This window comes from Amphiura filiformis, chromosome 2 (assembly GCF_039555335.1).
Source record: "Amphiura filiformis chromosome 2, Afil_fr2py, whole genome shotgun sequence".
NCBI classification, from domain to species: Eukaryota; Metazoa; Echinodermata; class Ophiuroidea; order Amphilepidida; family Amphiuridae; genus Amphiura; species Amphiura filiformis.
The window spans coordinates 51,916,245-51,941,753 of NC_092629.1; the positions used below are offsets into that span (position 1 = coordinate 51,916,245).

The window sequence follows — 25,509 nt, forward strand, 5'->3', positions numbered from 1 at the left end:
TCATGAAAAAGGTGGGCCTTCAAGCTGCATTCATTAGGCCTATAAAATTAAAGACAAAAGGGAAAGAAAAAAAGAAAGAAAAACGAACTGAAAAAGTCTAAGAATAACATGATGGGAATCGAACTCTCAACCTTCCGCACTGCAGACCTTCGCTCTGTCCACTAAGCCATCGCATCTTGTTCTTGCAACGGGTATTATTTTGCTATCTTATTTCTCGTTCAACATGTTCAAGTATCTCACTCATCAACAGTCTTTTTAAAACTGCGTGTACTTCAGTTAAATGATATGATACTACCTTCTTTGACGACTACAATATTTTGTTACACAATAGAGTATTTTGCATTAATAAAATATATAACAATAGACGTTTTTAAATCAATATAGCATGCATAATAGACAGCGCCGGCTGGGATCCATTTCGTGAAGCATCGTGACACTTGCAACGTGCGCTATACGACACGAGAACTCAAAGAACACAACTTTTCAACCTACGACTAGGTTGTTCCACCGCTCATTTTCGCTGAAAATTTAATACAAGCTCTGGTTAATTAATGTTTATCATAACAGAAAAGCATTAGACCGGCGTTTCCTCCAAGCTGTAGATATAACCATTTTAGTGATCGTGACATGCATTTTCTCTCATTTTTTAGGCTACTTCGCGCACCAAAAGCATTCATTTTTTCCACAATAATTCAACTTTTACACTTTATTCTTTGCCCTATACTCATGTTTCATAGCTTATCTATGGGCTCAATATGCAAATGAAGGGAGAAATGACTCGTGTATTCCATTTTTTGATGTTTTTTGAAAACCCGTATTTGCCACCTGATTTTCAACATTGCGTTACGTAACAGCAGAGGTCACGCCGGTAAAAATTACCGGAAGTGAGCTAAGTTGCTGTCGTACTGTTAAACATACTATTGGCAAAAGACATTATTACCAAACAATATAGAATAGAAAATTTGACATCATTTTCTCAAAATAATGAAAAAATTTGCTCACTAGACATCGAAAAAGTACGCAATCCAATTCCCGTTCAAACGCGTGGGAAACTGAAAGTGCATAATCGTGACTAATGATGACATGTATGATGCAAACTCATAGGTGTTGTGCGTTTGGCAAGTTGGGAGGGTGGGGGTTCAAAATGACCCCATAGGATTATAAAATTGCTCAAATACCTCTTTCAAATATATCAAATTATTTACATAAATAAACAAAAACAAATAAATAAATAAATAAATAAATAAATAAACGAAAAAAATTGAACAAATTTTAGCGTAGCATTAAAATCATAAATATAACCATTGCTGGCAGGAGGACTCGAACCAACGATATTGATATCAGCAGTCTGATGCTCTACCATTGAGCTAAATGACAGCATCTAGTGATGAGAGTCGAGTTGTTAGCTTATACAGTGTTTGTCTGTGATAATGTCGCCTCGTGAAAGAAAGAAATATAAAATCTCAATTTGTAATTTAAATTTATTTGATAATTTTCTAACCTATATTTTCTTTCGAGCAGGGACAAATATTTCCCCTTTTATCTAATTTGACCGCTATATAAGAATCTATTTCTTTTATTACTGATTTAATTCCGCGATTTGTTCCATTAAGCAATATCAAAGATTAATGTCACACATCTCACAACAGATATTTAGTTGGTCTAGTGGTCTTGCACAGTGCTGTTTAACCGGGAGGTACCGAGATCGATTCCCACCTCTGCCTGCAATTTTTTTAAAGACTGGGAAATAATAACCTGACATTCGCCGCTGACATTCGTACTTCAGAAGCGGAGTTATAACTTGTTAAACTTTGCTCCTTCCGTAAAAGGGTACATTATTTTGGCACTACATTATTTCTTTTTTTTCACATTGCTGGTATTAAATATCAAATGGTCATAATTGGCGGTCACTTCAAATCATCCCCAACTGAACTAGGTTCAGAAATTTCCTCTCATTGTTAACTGTTGGTTAACCCACCACTTGAGAATAAAGGACTATGATAGGTGCAACAGGATTACCTACGGGATTATCTCAAGGATATAATTCTGTTCTCCATCCTTTTCTTACATCTTCTCTGATATGTGCTAGTGTCAATGGTTATTGTTAAAAGGCAATAAGGTGTGTAATTGCAATATTTCCTCTGAATAGGAAAGACTCTCTACATCGAGTTATGTATGCTGGTGGTTCGCAATACTGTTATTTAAGAGAAGGTATCTTCCAAATCCAAATTCAAATGCATGGACCTGTTGACAACATGGCTTGGTCCAACATTGAATTGGGGGAGCGGGGGCAGAGATATACCAAAAGACAGGCAAACTGTGCCAACCTTTTTTTCCTGGGTTGTAGGTCATTCATTCATAGATTCCATTCAGCTTTTGGCGACATGCCCAATTTGAAATGCACTGTAAATGTCTACCCAGAATGCATTGCTGCAAATATGCTATAGTGTCTTCCCAGCATTCATTGCTGAAAATGATTTCTATAAGCGCCCCTACCCCAATAAGCGCCCACATACCCCAATAAGTGCCCACATACCCCCTAATAGCTAAAGGGCTATTACAGCAACAGGCGCACTAGTAGTAATAAAATAATTAAATGCCGGCTCCAGTCAAAACGGGTTGATAATTGGTGTGTGTGTGTCTGTCCGGCTATGCGTTCCGCCGCACTTCGACGCATCGTCCCGATATTTCACACATAGATGGGTATCGGGCGGGCGCTGTTTACCGGGTAGATTCGAAGGTCATCGGAGGTCAAGGTCAAAGGTCAAACTTTCAAACTTTGTCCGATCGGGCCCAAACTTGGTGGGTCGACTCCTTGATAGGAGGGGAATGTAATGCCTGAAATAAAATCGAGGTCAAAGGTCATTACGGACGGGTCAAATTTCAAACTTGGTCCGATCGGGCTCAAACTTGGTGGGTCGAAACCTTCGTATGAGGGGAGCATGAAAAACATTATATGGAAGTCATCCGAGGTAGGCGAGATGGCCGAGCGGTTAAGGCATTGCGCTGCCGGCCGGAAGATACGATCGACGAGGGTTCGAGCCTTGGGCTTGCCTTAGGTGAAAATTCTCTTCCCTCCCAAAAAGTTCCTATATGGTCGGGAATCCTTCAATTAAGTTCAGTAATTTAATTTCAGAATTTAATTGAAGAATTTCTTCTCGCCCCCATACACTGCCTAGCACGTGCAGATATAGGTAGTTATGTGCGATGTCCGTGATTCGGAAGTCACGTAAATTACAGGAGGATTCATCCCTGTGCACGTTAAAGTGTCAGAGCTATTCGAAAAGAGAAGGGGGATCATCCCCGGTTCTGATATCTGCACTCAACCCTCTAGGTTCAAGATACAACTGTACATAGGTTGTCTACCCATAAAATCCTGTAGAATGTAGAATGAGGTCAAAGGTCAAAGGTCATGGATTACAAACTTTGTCCTATCGGGCTCAAACTTGGTGGGTGGAATCCTTGATACGAGGGGAATATATGCGCAAAACAAAATTGAGGTCATGTACAGGGGCTAAATTTAAACTTTGCCCTATTGGGCTTAAACTTGATAGGTGGAATCCTTCGTATTAGGGGAGCATGAACAAAATTACACCGAGGTCTTAGGTCATCAAACAGTATCGCTATCATGCCAGTGCTCTCACAGCATCAGGGCTCTCACAGCTGCAGGTGCACTAGTTAAATACTAAATAAAGAAAATAATAGATCATTAATAATTAAAAGTCACCTCGTCCTATTTTTAAAATCTTGAACAGTAAACTCGGAATCAATTGTGAAGGGCCTTAACGAGCCTTTACAGTCTTTTTAGCTCATTAACTTTATTGATTATTGATAAAACAACAAGATACAAAGAAAATATAATTTGATGTATTATTGAAACTGTATTTCCGATTTCCTTCAAACTAATGGCATAATTTCGGTGATATTTATCAGTGTACTAATACCCATTTCAATTAATCTGTTTAAAACATGCGCTCAAAGCATTTCCTAATTTCTAGAAAACCTTAATTTTATAGTGGAATGCGCCCTTAATCCTGCATCGCATCAATTGTCGTTCCATATTAAAAAGGAAGTAACTTACCATGATATTATGATCAGTCCGGGCATAAATATTATTGTTTATTAACCGCCGGGTTTGACCTTGCAGGTATCTCCATATATGGTCAAATTTGTACCATGTATTGAAGCAAAGCAATAAATAATATTATACGGTACACGCATTATTCTAAAAATAACTCTGACCCAACTCTGACCGTCACGGTACATGTTTATGAACCAGGACAGGTACACGTAGTGTGTGTGATGATTATTTATACATAAAATCACGATCGTTTTACCACCATTTGACATTTTGTGTATACGAAGTCTCGAAGATATTTTTACGTTCACATGTTAATAACGTTATAGCCTAAACATCATAAAACGCCTTAAGGAGGGAAGTGGTGCACGTTGCACTGACGACAATACGGTAAGCTTAAAAAGCATTATAAATGACCATAATAATAATTATTATTATTTATAATAGAAGCTAATAGAGAGCCAAAGACAAAGGTGCCAGCCGGGTTAAAATTTATAACCATATAGTCTTAATTAAAGGGGGATAACCCTATTGGTTTGGTGGATATGGATTGTCTTTAAAATTACATAATAATATCAAATATCGCCTTCTTTATGCTGCTTTGTGAAAAAAAAACGAGAGCATTTTCAGCGTAAATGTGAATAAAAAGCCAAATTTGCAATCCAATACCTTGGTATGCGTGAATTGCATTCTGGGCAGGCAAGCAACAAGATCTGACGACAATGTTGCAATGCCCGGCCCATATTGAACGGAAAATATTTGTTTTTAACTCTTTTTCGTACCGTTTCAGAAAAAAAGGAAACAAAATATATTTCCCCTTGCAACATGTAGGCCTACATTTCAAATGAATATAAAAAAATTTGGGTTAAAAATGGGGAAGCAAAAAAAACCTTCCACCACCGGATTTCGAACCGGGTACCCCTCGGGTAAAAACATGATGCGCTAACCAATTGCGCCATTTAGCCCACTGAGATCTGCAAGGATTTGTTTAAACTATATACGGCGCGCCGTCTCTTCAGCACTTAGTGTAGTTCGCTTCTTTCACAGAATGTGAATGACGCGAAACCAAAGTAGCTGTTGAGGAGACTGATGATTCGCAATTAATTCCCTGCCCAGAAATCCGAAGTAATTTTTAGTATTTACAAACTGGTAGCCTGTAAAAACCGCTGTGTTTCATGATTTCTCCGGAAATACATCATATCACATGTATTTTTAATATTCATTAAAGGCCTGTTAATAAAAAAAACTGCATCTTTAGGGCCTATAGGCCTAGTACATAAAATTGAAAAAAAAAGTCACAAAAAACACATTTTTGAACCCAAATCTCAGTTCACGTCACTTTTCAGAAATGCCAGCCGGGTTAAACAGAGGAGACTCTAACGATTAATTCTAACCCGGCTGGCATGGCACCTTTGTCTAAAACTGTTGCATCTTTTTTGAGAAAAGTGGGGTATGAGGCATGTGGATCACGAAATGCCCCTTTAAACGTATCAATAAAAAAGTATTAAAATATTTGAAATGGAATTATGGATATATGAGTAAATGACTAAATGTGTTAAGTTTAATAAAAAACCCTTTAAAAGGGAGCGCTCAGGCACGATTGGAAAACATGGTTGTGGAATGTAGGTCGGTTGTAATTCACGTTTGTAGGTAGGAGGTAGTTGGTCAGTGTGGAATTTATGCACCCTTGTGGCTGTTATGATGGATGTGCAGGCATCGCATTTATTTGAGCTGGAATGGGTATAGATTGAATGAACAGTTGGAGACATTGTTTTTTATCTACTAGGGCGATATTATGTATATTGACGCAGTAAAATGTTTAATTATATAAGGTAACAATAACATAGTCTTTTAGAGTAAAGCAAGAGGCAATGTATCATATGAGGCAATAGTGAAGTAGAATACAGTGATAATAATATGTATGAATTACCTACCTAGAAGAATGGACAGGGTAAATATTCTTTAAAGTGAAACTAATATTAAATGCGAATGCAGGAGACAGAGTAATATTCAAGGCAATTTTATTCTGTTATAAGCGTGTACTATAAGTCTATTCATGACATTATTTTACTGGTGAACTGTTCAAGAAAAAGTTTGAAATTAAATATATTTGATGACTGATCATTTTTTTTCTAGTGATACTGCATTTTGATGTGAACATATGCAGTGTTTTATTGTAGTTGTTCATGTGCTCACATGTTTGAATGAGAATATGATTTTTGTTTAAATAGCGTTACTAATGTGATGCATGCCTCCGCACTAAGCTCCTTTGAATACTGAAACAATATGATATTATTAATAATATCATGCATAGGTATAGTTTCGCATACCTTCAACTGTTACCCTCCCTTTCATGTTGAAAGGCAGTGTCAATTAATTTTTAGGTAAAGGAACTTTGAGGAAAGGAGTCTTGAGGCAGCTGTCATTCTTGTTAGATGATAAAAATATAAATTTGGGCTGAGTTGTGGGTGAGTAAAAGTTGAAGGTATAGAACTGGGCCTGTTCTACAGTCCATGGTTAATTATTACGATCCACAACATGCTCATTTATTAGGGCACTGTTCTTCAACCCCAATATGTTTGTATGTTCATTGGATGACCTTTGAAAATTTGGATACCAAACTCATACTTGGCAATTGGAGGTTGAATTGGACACTATATTGTTTAACTGAGATTATTGAAGTATGCCTTTGGGATGAGGCCATTGGGGTATAGTGAGTGCTGGGAAGTTCATTAGTGGCCACTGTTCCGCTATAAAAAGTGAAGGTCTCCAGTGTGTGATGCTTGTAATTGTATGGATCAGTAATTGAGCTAAATAGCCAAAATTGTCTTGGGGCTTTTCTCTCTGACACACAAGACAATAAATTTGGTTCTGGTTAGTCGGCTTGTTCTGTGTATAATTCCCAGGTTAAAGTGTATTACCAATTAGTTAAAAACACAAGTATTGACAGATTTGGCAAATTTTGCATAAATGGGAAGGAAATGGGACCTTGGCAGTGGGGTTAATTTCAACAAGAGAGGGATACATGTAGTAAGTTGAAGGTCTATGGAACTATACCTATTCAGGTATTGCATGTGTGCAATATAATGGAGAAGATACTTAGTAAGGGACGCACCATTAGATACCAAGGGGGGGGGCTGGGTAGTTTTTTGAAGAAAAAAAAATTGTTGCGCCATCTGAGCAAAAAAAAAAATTTGCTCCACTTCAGACTAAAAAAAAAAAATTTGATCCACCTCGGACCAGAAAAAAAAAGATTTGATGTCAAGGGTGAAAAAAAATTTGTCACAGAATAGTGAAGAAAAATTAACCTCATATAGCTTTTATATTGCAAAATTTTTCGCGCTTCGCGCGAATTTAATCCTTTCTTCATCAAGAATATTTATTTTAGCTTCAAACTGGTACGTATTTTGTGCGCATTTGTTTGTGAAAAGTTATTATGTGAGCCGGGTCTGTGAATGAAAACACTTGATTCATTCTACTTCACAGTTTTTCACCAAATTCCACCCCATTGTCAAAATTATTATAGAAATATGTGCCACAGGACTAATTGAGAACATAGGCGTAGATCCCAGGGGATAAATCCCCCAATATTTGCTAGGGGTGGTCCATACAATCATCCCCAAAGTTGACGCCTGTATGTGGGTTTCTGACAAAATTAACCTTAAAACCACCTATTTTTGCGCACGAAGCGCGCATTTATTCCACATTTGTACCGTATTTCACCAGTTTAGCTTTAATATGCCAAAATATTTCTCGCCAAAAGAGGTTCATTATACGTCAAGAAAATTTTTACATATAAAAATAATGATGTTTTTTTGTGGCACTCAAAATTTAGTTGCTACAAAACGTAAAAATGATTAAAAATATGGACAAATTTTTACAACTCGACAAACAAATTGTTGAAAATGATAGGACTTTACGAGTGCAAAAAAAAAAAAATTTGCCTCTCCGAGGTGTTGAAAAAAAAAAATTTGCTTCATCAAGGGGCTAAAAAAAAAAATTTTGCTTCACCGAGGTGCTAAAAAAAAAAAATTTGTCACGACCCCAACTACCCAGCCCCCCCTTGATATCTAATGGTGCGTCCCTAAGCTAAAATATATTGAAACAGGTAGTTTTAGAATTCAATATAATTAAGAATGTTGTTGTATTGGGCGGATCCTGCTGCGAATTTGCACTTCAGCCTATTCAGAATTTTATACCACTGGAAACCTCTGGCAAAATAGTTTCTGTATAAAATAATTCTTGCCGATTAATTCGTTTAACAAGCCTATGGTCAAATTTGTTCCCAAAATAACACAGCAATTAAGTATATGGGCCATATATAAATATACATAGCCTGTATCAAAATGCTACCAATAGCTAGCATACATGCTTATTTATTTATTTATTTATTTGCAAACAAACAATCTGATCCGGGAATCTGATCAACTGAAGTTGTGAGATTTAAGTTTTTGCTTGTGGATATAAATCTACTGACAAATCTCATAAAAAGTGTATGCTAGGATTGTGAAATACCCCTTTAACATGTCACATTTAGTGATTCGAAACAGACATGTATGCACTTGAATGTTACCCATGAAAATGAAAAGTAAATTTTAAGTTGTACATGTTATAACGATCTGAATAATACAATTCAATTAAAATGTTCCACCACTTTATCACCAATGCATCATTTTCACAAAAAAACAGAACAGTCAGAACACTACTTACTTACCTCTCAATACAAATTTAAGAAGTTCACGGACATTTGGTAAACTTGGTATACCATGCAGGCTGACCTAGCTTGCTGACATTGTCCATAAAACAAAATCTGTTCATGGCCAATATGTATTTAACTTGCTAACTTCCACACCACTATCAATCTGTCAACATGGTCAACGCTCATAATTATTGAAACTGATTATCATTCCCAGGTAACAAAACCCTCCACTAAGGGCAACAGAACATAGTTTTATTAATAATTTCATGGGAAATGAGGCTAATATTTCATCCCCACCTCTGTTTAAAATCTCACTGCTGCATATATTTATGAACTATGTCATGAGGAGTGAGGTTAATTTTGGAGCTGGCATTAATCTGCATGTAGTGCATTTCTATTACTGAGATACCATGCATTATTCTGCAAAATATTTTTAGTGATTACAAAGCAAAAGCATTTGCAAAAGAAGCTCGACTTAAAGCTACTTAGGTTCAGAGGTCGATTTTTTTAATTTTTATTCCAAGGTCTAACCTGAATGTATAATTGTATATATTCACTCAGGTGTACCTGAGCGAAAAAAAGCATGGAAATTAGGATACCGGGTGATTTAATAGTGTAATGCGCCCTTAATCCTGCATAGTATTGCCGTTCCATAAACAAAAGGAAGTAAATCTACCGTGATAGATGGTGGGTGGCGTGACATTTTCCTTCAAAATATGAAATGATTTTATTTGTTTTAAATTCTAATTAATTATATCATTTAATAATTATTATGCTAACGAGCATGCTGGTCCCAATATGGGAAAAGCGGCATCCCAAGTTTGGTTGAACTTGATTTTATTCTACAAACTAAATAAATGTCTATAGAGGAAATGTTATATTGACATACGTCATGTGCCCATGAAAAGACCCCGGTAATTTTGGCAAATCCTACACCCAATGACCCCGTTTTTTCAGTAGCCTACACTGAATGTCCCCTTTCTCGAATAATTAGTCCTCAAAATTGAAATTTCGGCAGGCTTCGCGCGCATTTTTTTGGAGCAAAATAAATGACTTTCATATATCAATTTGTATAAGCGCTCTTTTTTAAAAGTCACAGTTCATTGAATTTACAAGCGTATGACAAAACAGGCGAAAATAGTTAATTTTTGCACAAGATTTGCAATTCAAAGAGAATTGACCATTGCTCATTCTAGTGACGCTAGTATATGGACAATATAAGTTTAGCTTGAGGAATGTTAAGTGTCAAAAATAACCATTTTTAATCATTTGCGATAAAATTTGTATTAACTATATCGCAAGTGTCAAAATATGAAATGATTTTATTTGTTTTAAATTCTAATTAATTATATCATTTAATAATTATTATGCTAACGAGCATGCTGGTCCCAATATGGGAAAAGCGGCATCCCAAGTTTGGTTGAACTTGATTTTATTCTACAAACTAAATAAATGTCTATAGAGGAAATGTTATATTGACATACGTCATGTGCCCATGAAAAGACCCCGGTAATTTTGGCAAATCCTACACCCAATGACCCCGTTTTTTCAGTAGCCTACACTGAATGTCCCCCTTTCTCGAATAATTAGTCCTCAAAATTGAAATTTCGGCAGGCTTCGCGCGCATTTTTTTGGAGCAAAATAAATGACTTTCATATATCAATTTGTATAAGCGCTCTTTTTTAAAAGTCACAGTTCATTGAATTTACAAGCGTATGACAAAACAGGCGAAAATAGTTAATTTTTGCACAAGATTTGCAATTCAAAGAGAATTGACCATTGCTCATTCTAGTGACGCTAGTATATGGACAATATAAGTTTAGCTTGAGGAATGTTAAGTGTCAAAAATAACCATTTTTAATCATTTGCGATAAAATTTGTATTAACTATATCGCAAGTGTCAAAATATGAAATTATTTGATATCAGAAGGGCATTCCTTGTATTCATAATGCAATTCGGATTCCGATCCCTTAACATGGACAGAAACCATAGGCGCAGATCCGGGGGGATAAATCCCCAATATTTTGCCAGGGGATGGTCCATACAATCAATGTTGACGCCTGTATGTGGGTTTCTGACCAAATTAACCTCATAATTATTTGCCCAGTTTAGCTAGGTTACTCTTTCTCTCTCATTTTGTCCTCAGCAGCGTTGTCTTTTGTCTTAGAATTCTAAAAAGAAGACATTTTACTATAGTGCCTCAAAACATCAGTGACTAAAGAATAGAAACACATAACCATGGACCAAATCAAGACCGCGAAGGAGTACAATATAATGATGGGTGCTTATGAGCATGAGGGGATCAAGTTTGTCCCATATCTGACACCACCAGAGACATGGACAGAATTACAAGAATTTGAAGTGCGAGATGACGACGTGTTCATCATCAGTGTGCCGAAATCAGGTATGATTGGTTTGAAAGTGACATAAGTGGCGTAGCATCATAGGGGGGACAATGGATTTAAAAATAAAGAAAATGCCATTGGAAAATTGCTGATAAACGGCTTGTGTCCCCTCCCCCAAATCAAGATCGGTGCCCCCTAATCATGGTCGGTGCCCCCAGTAGGATGACACATGCTACACCAGTGAGGGGCATTGAGACTGCACCCTCAATTTTGGGTTAATCAGGTGTCGTAGCCTAATTACCAATTGCATCAATTCAATTGCATATCAATTTGTAAGCGCTCTTAACAAAAAACAAAAGTCATAGTTCATTGAATTTACAACCGTATGACAAAAACAGGCGAAAATAGTAACGTTTTGCACAAGATTTGCAATTTCAAGAGAATTGGCCATTGCTCATTCTTTTGACGCTAATATATATGGACAATATAAGTGTGCTTCTTCATTTAATGACATACAATTTGAAAAATATTGTAAGGAACACTTGAGGTTTTGACCTTTAAAACCTACATTTTGGTCGTTTTCAACAAATTTTCCACATTCTCCTTGCTATAAAATTGAATTGCGTTGTCTGTTGACCTAGTGACGAAAAGTGTTCTTAGGGGGGGAGTGTTAGCTTTCGTTTGATATAAAAAGAATCTGATTGGATGAAGGGAACACTTGAGGTTTCGACAAAAACCAATCAAAGAGGCCCATTTTTCAGCTAGAAGAATGTGCGGAGACAATTCACTGCTTGCTAGAGAGCTCTTGGACGAAAATGTGTGCTCAGGTGTATCGAGGTGGAAACTGTGCGCATAATATGATGGTTTATAAGAGAATCGTTTTTGTATAGAAACCTTTCCATTTATGAAAAGCACATCCTATGGATGGAGGTGTAAGTTTACACCTCTAGAAAATAAGAGCATGGAAAAAGAAAGCCCTTCTGTACAATACCCCTTTTATTTTATAAACAATTTGTGTACATTTCACAAATATTTTAAATTTATATACCATAGGCTCCCATTGGATGATAGAAATTGTCCAACTCTTACACAACGATGCTCAAGCCGATAAAGTGGATCGTTCTAACCTAGACACAGCGTTGGAGACACGACTTGGTGAAGGGACCTTACCTGGTTACAAGAAAGCAGTGAGTTGGAACTCACCGCGGGTTATTTTGAGTCACTGTCATGCGCACCTGCTTCCCCGTCAAGTCTGGCAAAAGAAACCAAAGGTAAATGGACCGTTCCATTTAAAATCCACACTACCCCTGTGGAAGATTTAGCTAAAGACTTCCACAGAGGGAGTATGGGTTTCAAATAGAATAGACAATTGGGTAACTTCCATTTGAAATACTCGCTCCAGTTGTGGAAGATATAGATAAAGCCATAATACAGGAGGAATATGGATTTCAAAATGATTAACCCTGACCAATTACATTTGAAAAACATACTCCAAAATCTTCCACAGGGGTGTGGATTTCAGTTAGAATAGCCCAATGCTAGTGTTAAGCTGAATTTATACTTGCTCGCTGAGTGATTGCGATGCACCACTTTTTCGTTCATCTGTTTTACATCTATGCTTTTTAAATCACGGCTATGATTGCAGACGAAAAGTAAAACATTCAAAAGGTCACAAAATAGTTTATTGAGTACATTCATTGCTGTCAACAATTATTGCTTTGAATTAATTCATCTCTGAAAGTTCATGATCGAGAAAGGTAAATTAATTAGCCAAATAATACATCCAGTTGGTAGGAAATGATTGGCTGATGCGTTCACGTGACAAGCGACATCGCTCGGGAGTTAAGATTTATTCAACTCACAAAAGTGACATCATTTTTGCCTCAGCGAGTGTTGTATCGATTGATTAGCTCGACGTTCTGAAAACTAAAGCGATCGAGTATAAATTCAGTCTTATTTTTGAGGTATTACAGTGCAAGAAGCCGTATTTGTAATAGCTGCCTGGTGTCATATTTTCTGACGTGTGCAATATAGAATGCAGTTGTCAGTTGTATAATAAGACAGCTATTGATTCGTAACAAACAATGCAACATACATTTCTTCTATATGTATTTTGGGCATTGTTGATTGCTTTTAAATATATTGGGTTTAACTTGCAATGATTAAACAGGACTGCCAATCACGCCCCAAATCCTCAGTATTTGCTGCTGCTTTCAGCACACTTCGTACATGTTTATACCAGAGAAGATAAAATACCCTTCCCAGAATCCTTTGCAACATGATATCCTCTCATTTGAAATGACACTCCCATTACTTTGTATAGGGTCCCTTTGTTTTCATGTTGAGTACTGGCTCATAAACATGGGTCAATAGTCAAGAAAAAACATGTTTGGCAAGCTCTAGATGTGCTCTGTTCGTTGAGGCACATTTCGTCACTATCATAATGCGTCAACTATCTACTGCTGATAGCACATTAAATACTTCATCTTGTATCTGCTGCTGATAGCATACTACTTCATCGGCTATCTATATACTGCTGATAGCAAACTACTTCATCAACTATCTACTGCCGACAGCAAACTACTTGATGAACTAACTACTGCTGATAGCAAACTACTTCATCAACGATCTACTGCTGATAGCACACTACTTCATCAGTTATCTACTGCTGATTGCACACTACTTCATATCTCCTACTGATAACAAACTACTTTATCAACTATCTACTGCTGATAGCAAACTACTTTATGAACTATCTACTGCTGATAGCACAATACTTCAACTATCTACTGCCGAGAGCAACCTACTTCATCAACTATCTACTGCTGAAATGATAGCAACCTGCTTCATCAACTATCTACTGCCGATAGCAAACTACTTGATCAACTAACTACTGCTGATAGCAAACTACTTCATCAACGATCTACTGCTGATAACAAACTACTTCATCAACTATCTCCTGATGATAGCAATCTACTTTATCAACTATCTACTGCTGATAGCACACTACTTCAACTATCTACTGGCGATAGCAAACTACTTCATCAACCATCTTCTGTTGATAGCAAATTACTTTGGCAACTATCTACTGCTGATAGCAAACTACTTTATCAACTATCTACTGCTGATAGCACACCACTTCAACTATCTACTGGCGATAGCAAACTACTTCATCAACCATCTTCTGTTGATAGCAAATTACTTTGGCAACTATCTACTGCTGATAGCAAACTACTTTATCAACTATCTACTACTGATAGCACACTACTTCATCAACTATCTGCTGCTGGTAACAATTGTTGTTGATAGCGAACTACTTTATCTACTGCTGATAGTAAACTTAACTACATCCACTATTGTAGCTCCACTGAACTAACTACTGCTGATAGCAAACTACTTCATCAACGATCTACTGCTGATAGCACACTACTTCATCAGTTATCTACTGCTGATAGCACACTTCTTCATCAACTATCTCCTGCTGATAACAAACTACTTTACAAACTATCTACTGCTGATAGGAAACTACTTTATCAACTATCTACTGCTGATAGCACACTACTTCAACTATCTACTGCTGAAATGATAGCAAACTACTTCATCAACTATATCTACTGCTGATAGCACACTACTTCATCAACTATCTACTGCCGATAGCAAACTACTTGATCAACTAACTACTGCTGATAGCAAACTACTTCATCAACGATCTACTGCTGATATCACATTACTTCATCAACTATCTACTGCTGATAGCACACTACTTCATCAACTATCTGCTGCTGATAGCAAACTACTTTATTAACTATCTACTGCTGATAGCAAACTACTTCATCAACCATCTTCTGTTGATAGCAACTACTTCAATTACGGTATCTACTGCATGCTGATAGCAAACTACTTCATCAACTATCTCCTGCTGATAGCAAACTACTTTATCAATGATCTACTGCTGATATCATTACTTCATCAGCTATCTACTGCTGATAGCGCACTACTTCATCAGCTATCTACTGCTGATAGCAAATTACTTTAAACTATCTAGGCCTTCTGCTGATAGCACATAACTTCATCAACTATCTACTGCTGGTAAGAAATTTTGATAGCAAACTACTTTATCTACTGCTGATAGCAAACTTAACTACATCCACTATTGTAGCTACACTGCTAAGATGCAAATGTAGTGAAGCACTACATGAATTATCTACCCATATTTGGAATCATCATCTATATAGTAGCAATAGCAACTTGAATGTGACCTGCTCCCAAAATAAGAGGCTGAGCGTAGTCCCCGGGACACTTAGGAGTTGACTTTTGAAGACCAAAGCAAGGAGCAATCATGGAAATATGTGATGCGATGAAGCAAAATCAGTCGGAACTCGGCAATAATAAATTTTCAGTTTGTTTCTTACAGGATAGTAAAAGGCATTTACAAAGCTGGATTTTGCAGAAAACCCCATTGAAATTGAACAACCAGTTCCAAAGATATGAGCAATTAAAGAGTTTCCAAAACAAAAGGAACCAAAAGAAAATATTTCCTTTGTTTGGCTATATCTCAAAATCAATATTTCCGAGTTCCGACTGATTTTGCTTGATCGCATCACATATTTATTAACATGTTTCAAGAAGTATGTTTTTAAATCTTGTAAAATAAGATTTAAAAAAAATGGGATATTTCAGGAAGTTATTTTGTGAACTTAATTTTTGTTCATTATTTTTGCTTTGATTCAACCTTTACACAGGTAATCTACATGGTACGTAACCCTAAGGATGTGGCCGTCTCGGGATTTAATTTTCTCAAGCAAGTCCTACCTCCATTCATAAGAGACGTGAATGCTTATACAGAAAACGTTATCAGTGATGATAGTAAGTAAGATGGGGGCAGTTATTACCCTTAGCAATGGAGGTAGAGTTTTGAAGCTCAGGTGGTGTACCCCATCAAAAAATAAACCACTCACTTTGCATTGGGCGCTTCTTTGGAAGCTTGGAAATTGGGCAAATTGAGAGTCATTCTCTGCGGCCTGACAACCTAACGCGCCGCGCCTTAAATTGACACCGATTTTGTTTTGACTATATCCCCCTCTTCAGAAGTAATTAATTATATTCGTACTTGCTCAAGTAACATTCGATGCAAATTTTGTTGCACAATATTTGTATGCGGTTGTCTTTTTATGTATGAGCCTTTAAGTGCCTAAAATGGCCCAAAATTAGGCAACATTACCCTTTGCAGCCTTTTCTAATCTTCATCTTCATAGACTTTACATGTAAAATGAAAAGGTCCATCAGAAGAGAATAGTTTGTAATAAAGTTTGTTTGAGCAAGTAGGCCTACGTATGCAATGCACTAGTTCTTGATGGGGGCTATACAAATGATTTTTTATGTATTGTATATGGTCTCTACACAAATAAAAATAATGTCCATCTGAAACATACGTTTGTGATTTCTTCATAATGCAGATATAGGCTGTGATTGGTTCAAACACGTGCTCGGTTATTTACCACACGAGAATGATGACAACTTCTTACTGGTTAAATATGAAGATTTACAAAAGGTCAGAATATTATATTGATTTATTTTGTTAAACCGCTATTCGATTTGAAATCCATACACCCCCTGTGAAAGACACGACCTATAATCTTCCACACAGGATGTGTGAATTGCAAATGGGGTTAGCTGAATGGGCAACTCTGTTTGAAATCTACACCCTCCCCCCTCTGTGGAAAAATAAAGTGATGTCTTCCATAGGGGGTGTGAAATTCATGGAATAGCCCATTTTCTTTGAACAGATGATAAATGTGGTAGGCCTAACTGTTCAGAGTCAATTAGGCCTAAAGAAAATTGTTTGATTGGCGTAATATTAAAAACAATCGGGTTGCTAGGTAGGGATTTTTTCAGAGGATGATTTAAGCACTTCCCACCACGCCACTGTGTTGACTTGCGGTTAGCTCAGCTGTGTGAGTGAACATGACACCACACTGCTCGCACATTGCATTGACGGCCATGGTTAAATTTGAATTTGGACTGATATATTTACAATAAAAACGCATTCACAATGCTAGTCGATTTCACATTCTATGTTACCTACAGAAGGTGTGAATTATCCTTTATGCATACATCACTTTAGATCTGAAATCGACCAAGTAATAATGACACACGCACAATTCTTAAACAACATCTTTTGCACAGAATTCAATGGGATTTGAAAAGTAAAGTTGCAGTTGAAACTCTGGTGATAACACGTTTGCAGTGCATGATGGGGCTTCCTTAAATCATCCTCTGGGATTTTTTTTTACCTGTTAAAGCTGAAAACCGTATTTGATAAAGGCCTTGGAATTAGGTCGGGCTTATTTTTGGGGTAGGTCGGGTTACTCCAATCAAACAATTTTATTAGGCCTTGCTAATTGTTATTAGGCGCAAAAGTCAAATTTGTTTGATCTTTGCTCAGATGCTTGTTGTTAAAAATAATTAATCAGAATTCATGGTAAATATGTATTGGTCAAGCATTACGTGAGTTATCACAATTAACAATAGTCAATTAATCAGTGCATTGAGGCCTGGCATAATGGAATGCGCAATATAAATTGCTTTATTTGTTTATTTATTTAAGGGGTACTACACCCTCGATAAATTTGTGTCTATTTTTGCATTTTTCTCAAAACTAATAACACAGTGGTAACAAAAGTTATGTATATTATAGGGCAAGAAATCCAATGACTACACTGGAATTTCAGTGACCCAAGACACGCGGTTTGTTATTTATGATAAGAAATAAGGTACCGCTAGGATGTACCTCGTTTCCTATCATATATACTGAACCTCTTGTCTTGAGTCACTGAAATTTCAGTGTAGTAATTGGATTCCTTGCCCCAAAATTATACATAACTTTTGTTACCAGTGTGTTATTATTTTTTGAGAAAAATGCAAAAACAGTCACAAATATACCACAGGGTGTATAGTACCCCCTTAATTGATTTCATAAATAATAGGGATCTACCAAGCATCGATGGTTTATGGAATGTCTTCACAAAATTTCATTTTCCGACAGTGGATTGAATTTCCACTTTGATATCATAATAATTATGTTTTTGTTTCACAGGATCTGAAGGGACAATTAGTACGAATCAATGACCATTTAGGACGCCCTCTACCTCAGGATAAATTGGACCAAGTTGCACAACTATCTACCTTCTCAGGTATGTAATGGGTATTCCACACACCGTCCTTCGGAGGGGACGTTAAGCCGTCGGTCCCGTGTGCAGAGAGCCATACCTGTACATGTATTTCGCAGCCAGTTTCGAAAAGAGTAGGGTGTTAACCCCTGACTGTTCCCAACCCGTCCCGGTGTTCAAATGGACCCCAATGGAAATAAGCTTCAATAGAGGCTTTCTTGGGTTATCCAGGGTTGTAAAAACCCGAACAAAAAAAAACCCCTATGGAAGACATGACCCTAATCTCCCACACAGGGAGTGTGAATTTCAAATGGGGTTATGGTGAATGGATGACTCCATTTGAAATCTTCACTCCCTGCATAGGAGATTAAGGTCATGGTTTTCCAGGCCCGGGGGGGGGGTCAAATTATTTCTTGAGAAATTTCATGCTGGTTAAAGGGGAATTAACAGCCCGTAAAAGTTTGTTTTGTCTTCTAATATGTAGACTATGCCATAGTCGAATTTTATTAAAAATATGTTATTATTAGTCATGATGAACCCATTTCGTTGAACTCAAAATTATACTGATGTTTATTAAAATTAAAGTATTCAATAGTAAAATGGTCATAAAGAGTTAACAATATCAGATAATTAGTGACAATAAAAGTAACTGAATGCAACATTATCTTGCATAATTATAATGGCTCACTTTAATACTGAACAATTCTGATTTTGGAATCTACCAGTTTATTGATAGCGAACCCCGAAAATCCCACTTGGGAAGCTAACAAACAGAGGGAGTGCGGTGACTGAAAAGATCAGATACAGATGTGAAAATCTATCAGCTGCACACAAATCAATATAAATCAGTTTTATGCTTAAATGTAATGGCCAGAGTAGGCCCTATGCAAAATGGGCAACTACGGAGAAGTCTATATAATATGCGACAAAATGAGACTCGTAACATCGTTTATTAATTGATATAGAATGGCGTGCATGCAGTTGGGACTAAACAGCACTTTATAGGCTAGTTGCGCATTATACAAATTGATCTCAAAACCATGCTATGAGATCACCGCGGGCCTATAATTTTAACCATGCCCCGAATATAAAGCAGTCAATATTTATTTTATATACCGAATGGTTTTCAGGGATGCAGAAGAGTTACGCCGAGGCGGACAGAAAAGCAGCAGAGAAAGGACAGGATTACACTCCATCAAAAGTTGCAGGGACTACATCCTACCTCAATAAAGGTAACTGTTGCTATTAGATAGGCCTATACTTCATCAAAAGTTGTGGGCACTACACCCTACCTCAATAAAGGTAACTGTGGCTAATAAATGAACATTCACTGTTATATTGAGACACTGAAACTGCCGAGTATAACACTGATTAATTTTACAATAGGGTGGTTCTTATTTTTCGAAAGTCTGAAATACCATGCCCCCACCCCTTTCAGTTTAATGAAAACCCCCAATATAGCGATTATTTTTTGCGACCACAACTTGAGGTAAATATGTTTAGCTTGTTTATGAGGTCATTGAACTATGCCATCAGGTATGAGATCATTAAGGCTATTCCATTTGAAATCCACACCCCCTATAGAAGACCTGACCAATGGCGTAGCGTCATAGGGGCACGGGGGGGGGACACGTGCCCCAATCGATTGCAAAATAAGAAAAACCCATAGGAAAATTGCCATCAGGTTCGGTATCCCCCAATCATGGTCGGTGCCCCCTCCAATCAGATGACCCATGCTACGCCACTGGACCTGACCTTTAATCTTCCACACAGGGAGTGTGAATTTCAAATACGGTTACCTTAATGGGGGACTCCCTTAATGAGGGACACCATTTGAAATCAACATCCCCTGTGTGGGAGATTTAGGTCGTCCACAGGGGTGTATGCATTTCAACTGGAATAGCCCATTTGAACTCATAGGGCTGCAAAACCTTGAATTGGCTCTCTACATGCTCAATGTGGAGGGAGGTATGTGAATGGCAAATTAGTTTCATGAATGGGTGATTAAGGTCATGTCTTCCACAGGGGGTTTATGGATTTTAACTGGAATAGCCCGTATATGTTTGCTTTGTCGAAGGTTCGCTAGATGTCAAATAAGAATAAAAATTCCTTTAAAAAAGGAATGGGGCGCCCAATGTGAGCTTGGTCGTGATGTGGTGAATTTCATGGTGTTTAGATATGGTATTATTATCTCTTGCAAACCCGGTGACACCTCATTATAGAAATCAGACCTGTTGATAGGTTGTAAGAGGGATAGCCTTTTCCAGGCACAAATTGCACCATATATAAAGAAAGTTTTGCTACTTTGCAACACAATAAAAACTTAAATGCAAAATGAGATCCTGTAGGTGGCTCCCGATGGGGCTTAAAAACTAAATGCAAAATGAGGTTTTTAAAAATATTGTTTTGCAGAGTCAAGACGCAGGTATCATTATTAAGCCTCATATCACTTATTTATTGTCGAATAAGTGCAGAGTAGGTTAGATATGAATATTAAATGTTAGACCAAAGTAGCTCAAAGCACATGTACTATACACCTGATCCGTGAACTTGTCTTTTCGCCAGCTAACAGCTGGCTATCTAATTCGGAGATCGTCTCTGTTTGCTAAAGAGATTACAGGGTAGGGGGCCTACTAGCATTGGTTTGAATTACTTTGCGGACCTTTTTATAGTGAAAATATAATGTAAGGCCTACTATTTGATTTGTAAGAAAAAGAAAGTATGTTTTGCCGTTTCAACGAATGAAAACGAGTGAGAATTTCAAGAGTTATGGTTTGAAGGAAATATGACATTAAATGTTATATGCCAGGCCTAAATAGTTACCACAGCATATCAACGAAAGAAAATTATAGTATCCTTGTTATCAGGCGTTTTTAGATTTACATTTGCAGACCTCCTGGAGACCAACACAGCATGAGATGTGAGTGTATTGATAACAGAATGAAAATCATTTTTCTGCCTCCGCAGGAGGTAGTATGCTTTGAAATTTACACCTAAAATGCCGCACATTGCGCGGCATGTAGGCCGATTGTACAAATTTATATTCTGACAAGTACTCTAATTTCCGCCCAATATCGAGAGCCCAATATATATCCCCCACCTCTTTGCGCCATACATAAATTCGCCTATCGCCATTTCCGAATGTTCAAAAAGGTAATCACGCTTCCTCAGCATGTGCAATAAATTAGCATTAAAATTAATCTTATTCTATAGGGATTCTAGAAACGCCTAGCACGTGGCGCCAATGGCGTGGGTCTATCAAGTTAATGAATTATGCATTAGAATATTTTCAAACTCATATGTTGTATAATTGAAGACCGAATTAAAAAGACTAGCTTGTGTATGCCGTCCTGTAAACCAGACCAAAAATGCCATACTGCGCAGGTCAGCAACCAATCACGGCGCGCCTTTGTCATGACGTCAGACGCAAACTAGTCTTTTTTAATTCGGTCTTTAATTATAGGTTGTAACCTCAGCGCTCATCAGCAGCCACACCACCTCAATGCCTTCGGTGTGATCAGCAGCTTTATCGTTGAAGACAAGTTGGAAAACCGTTATGCTGTGGCAATGGGAATACACCTCAAACAAGGTTTAATTTCATGATTACATGAAACCTGATTATTAATGCAAAAACTTTGGCTGGAGAAGTTGAAGCTAACGTTCATGGCGACACTTTGGATGTGATAATTTGACATCATGGATTGTTTTGTGCAAAATTGGAGGTATTTTTGTGCCACGGCGAGTCAGCAGACCGACTGGCATGCATGCTAGGCTCGACTAGGCCACAATCATGATCCGATGCATTTGAACTGCAATGTATGGTATGATACGCCTAGCCGCGCCTATGGCCGGCTTCATTGCTGCCCGGGCATTGCTGTTCAAATACATGTACTAAAGTATTGCAATTTTATTGCGTTGATATAATTCGGAATAATTCGTTTTAAAGTATTTGCTTCCCCAATTCCCATGCGTGGTTGTGTTTTATGTTCTACTGAGTACTGTTGCAATATTTTTGCATGCATACCCATGACCGTTTCAAGACTTTGACTGAGAAATTTGCTTTTTGTTTGTTAAGATAAAATAAAATAAAATGCAAGAATCATCTTTCCCCACACAATACTTCTTACAAACAAGGTGTTGATATTGGCCCTTTCGATGCAAGACAAAGCACAAATGAAGGAAACAAAACAAAACAATAATGTTTTTGATTTTTTATTCAATTACACATACAAAAGAGTAATGACCTATAAAAAGACCCCCTAAATATAATAATATTAATATTATTTTAGTCCTGAATACAAAATATAATAAACAAGCATTAAAAAAATCTGAAACGTTACAATCGTAATTTTCAGTCAAAAAATCCACGAGAAATGACTCTTGATACAACTTGGGCATATATGCATTTAAAAAACAGAAACGGCTGCCTGCATCTGGAACTCTTCATATCTGAAAGTTTGAAGGTCTTATTTCATACATCAGAATTGCTAGATGGCTTTAGGTGACCGTGGCCCTATTGGCTAATGCACAAATTTAGATTTTCTTTCTATTTAAATAATATGTTAAAGCTTATGCCCTGTAGATTACATTCGGTTCTTGAGATATGGCCTGTCAAAATGGTGCGAACCCAAAACAAAAAATTGGCAACAACTTTCTTTTTATTTTTTTTATTTTTTTCAAGTCTAGTTTTCAGATGATTTTCTAATTACATGTATGAATTATGCAAAGTAAAGATTTCAGATACAATTAAAAGAGCTATAGTAGGCCTACTGAGGCATGGTACATGGGTAGAACACACACTGTAGACCTAGGCCTACTACAAAATTACGGTTGCGTTTTGGCAAATTTCAATTTGCATAATTAATTTGGGCCACTTATTAGAAAAGTTGATTAGGGCCCTAATTAATTATGCAAATGGAAATTTGCATGGAAAAACATTCATGGGTTTTATATCTTATTTTGTAGCCGATCTGAACATTCTACTTTGTACAATTCTTGCATATATAATTAGAAAATAAGGCCTACCTGACATCATTGCATATCAAAAATAAAAGAAATTTGTTGCCAACTTCTTGGTTTCGCGCCATTTTGACAGGCCATATATTTTGGTAACCGAATATCCTATTAAAATAAAATTTTCAGTCTTGTAATCAGGAGAGAATGGACTCACATATTTCAATCAGACAAAAATCTATATCCAATAGCGTTACCTTAAAGCTAGCATTATAAGTGTCTCCTTAACTAATAACAAAAGGTGCCCACTGGTATCTTGGAGGCATTGTCTTTTTTAAAGACATTTCTTGATTATGGATGTTAAAGTCATAGTAAAATAAAAAATTCCCTTTAAAAGGGAAAGCCAGCTTCAATGCAGAAGAAGTCTTGGTGGAAGGCATTTTAGGATCACTCTTTTTATAATCCATCATGTTTCATGACAGTCCACCAAACCATCAATGATGAGAACATGCACACAGAAACAGCAAACCTGTGAACTCTTAAAAATATCCTATATCCTGTATCGTTTTATGGATAAAAATGATTCAAAATGTCATTATGAAATAATTGATCTTAAACATCAGTTTTGTCTTTTCAACGGGAAAAATTTGATTAAATTTCAGGGCCTATTTTTGATATGGGTATAATTTATATAGGCCTACGTGTAGGCCTATTGAACAATATCAGTCTTTATACATTTTATAATGTGCTATATTTAAGTATAAATTGCGAATTAATATAAAAATTAATATAAAATTAATGTGCATGTATAAGGCAAGTATAGGATGGCAGTTTTTAGCCAATTAACTAAAAACTGCAGTGTTTCTTTATATTAATAATGAGCTTAGGGTAGCCTAAAAGGCAGAAAAGACAAAAAGACAAAAAACAATTTGGAGTAATTAATTAAAGAGTTGACAGGAAGTTATAGGGAGTTAATGTTTGGTTTGCTGTTTCTGTGTGCATGTTCTCATCATTGATGGTTTGGTGGACTGTCATGAAACATGATGGATCATAAAAAGAGTGATCCTAAAATGCCTTCCACCCAAACTAATTACAAGATCTCTTCTCCATTGAAGCTGGCTTTCCCTTTTAAAGGAATTTTATTTAAAGACAAATTCTTGTTTAAAGGTAGTTCTTGTTTCTGTTGAAAAGACAATATTGATGTCTAAGATCTTAATTATATCATTCATAGCATTTAAATTCAGGATATAATATTATCTATAAGACTTCCCCTATGGACAATGGATCTATTCCTGATCCAGCATGTCTGCAAAATGTATATCATTAGAATTAACACCTGATAACGACTGTTGACTAGTATTATAAAACTTCGAACATATTTCATATCTGCCTAAATTCTTCTGGTAGAATAAACAACCTTATCTCTGTTTCTGATAGCCAATTTATCTTGAAGGACATCACAAAAATAATGCATATGTAGTGGTGGTGATCATTTCTTGTTGGTAAGAAGAAAAGCCCAGCATTATTTCAAAAGAAAATATCACATTTTCATCAAAATGTACCAACTTTTAATGTGTTTGGTATCAATCTGGACTGAAATGGAATCATTCGCCAGATTCCGTTGATTACAGCAAAATTCATCCACAAATAAAAATCATATTATTGGGTCACCATATTGTAAGTTTGGCAACTGTAGTTTGACAATAACCACTATATGGATTTTATGGTAATTAACAAACAAAGGCCATCGGTTTAACCCCAATACATTTGTACATTCATTGAATGACTTTGAAACTTTGGGTACAAAAACTCATACTCTGCAACTTAGGTCAAATTTTGCACTATGATTGTTTAATTGAGGTTATTGGACTATGCCATTGAGATTAGGCTATTGTGGTCCATGGTGTTGGTCACCGTCTATCGGGTTCTAAGAGGCGGTAAACTGGTTTTTAAACCAGTTTAAAAGCCTTACAAAGGTACAAAGGTCACGGATTATTTGGTGTTTTTACAAATCCATTAATTTTGTGTTTTAAACAAAGAATATACGCACACCATTTTATCCCGTGCATAACAGAAAACAATAATAAAATAAAATCCAAGCATATTGTGGTTTTATTTCTGAGCAAGGCATAATTTTAGCAAAACAATTGCGGAGTAAATCTAGTAAGAGTGAAATTAGAAGCTACTCACAAACTCATGCCTATATTGTGGGACGCCTCCGTAGAGGGAGCCCCAAAAAGGCCTTAAGGTTCGTTAAATGTCGA

General features: G+C 36.7%; 1 protein-coding gene across 2 annotated transcripts in view; it reads left to right on the plus strand.

Annotated features, from left to right (window-relative positions):
- Positions 1–4,273: 4,273 nt before the first annotated feature.
- LOC140146354 (sulfotransferase 2A1-like) overlaps positions 4,274–25,509 on the plus strand; it is a 28,381-nt gene continuing 7,145 nt past the window's right edge. The window contains exons 1-7 of one of the 2 annotated variants that reach the window (XM_072168171.1): positions 4,274–4,468; positions 10,925–11,182; positions 12,177–12,394; positions 15,866–15,989; positions 16,580–16,674; positions 18,220–18,316; positions 19,423–19,524. In XM_072168171.1, the coding sequence (XP_072024272.1) occupies positions 11,017–11,182; positions 12,177–12,394; positions 15,866–15,989; positions 16,580–16,674; positions 18,220–18,316; positions 19,423–19,524 (802 nt within the window). In that variant the 5' untranslated portion in view covers positions 4,274–4,468; positions 10,925–11,016. The remainder of the gene's footprint in view (positions 4,469–10,924; positions 11,183–12,176; positions 12,395–15,865; positions 15,990–16,579; positions 16,675–18,219; positions 18,317–19,422; positions 19,525–25,509) is intronic. The other variant, XM_072168170.1, reaches the window with a different exon arrangement.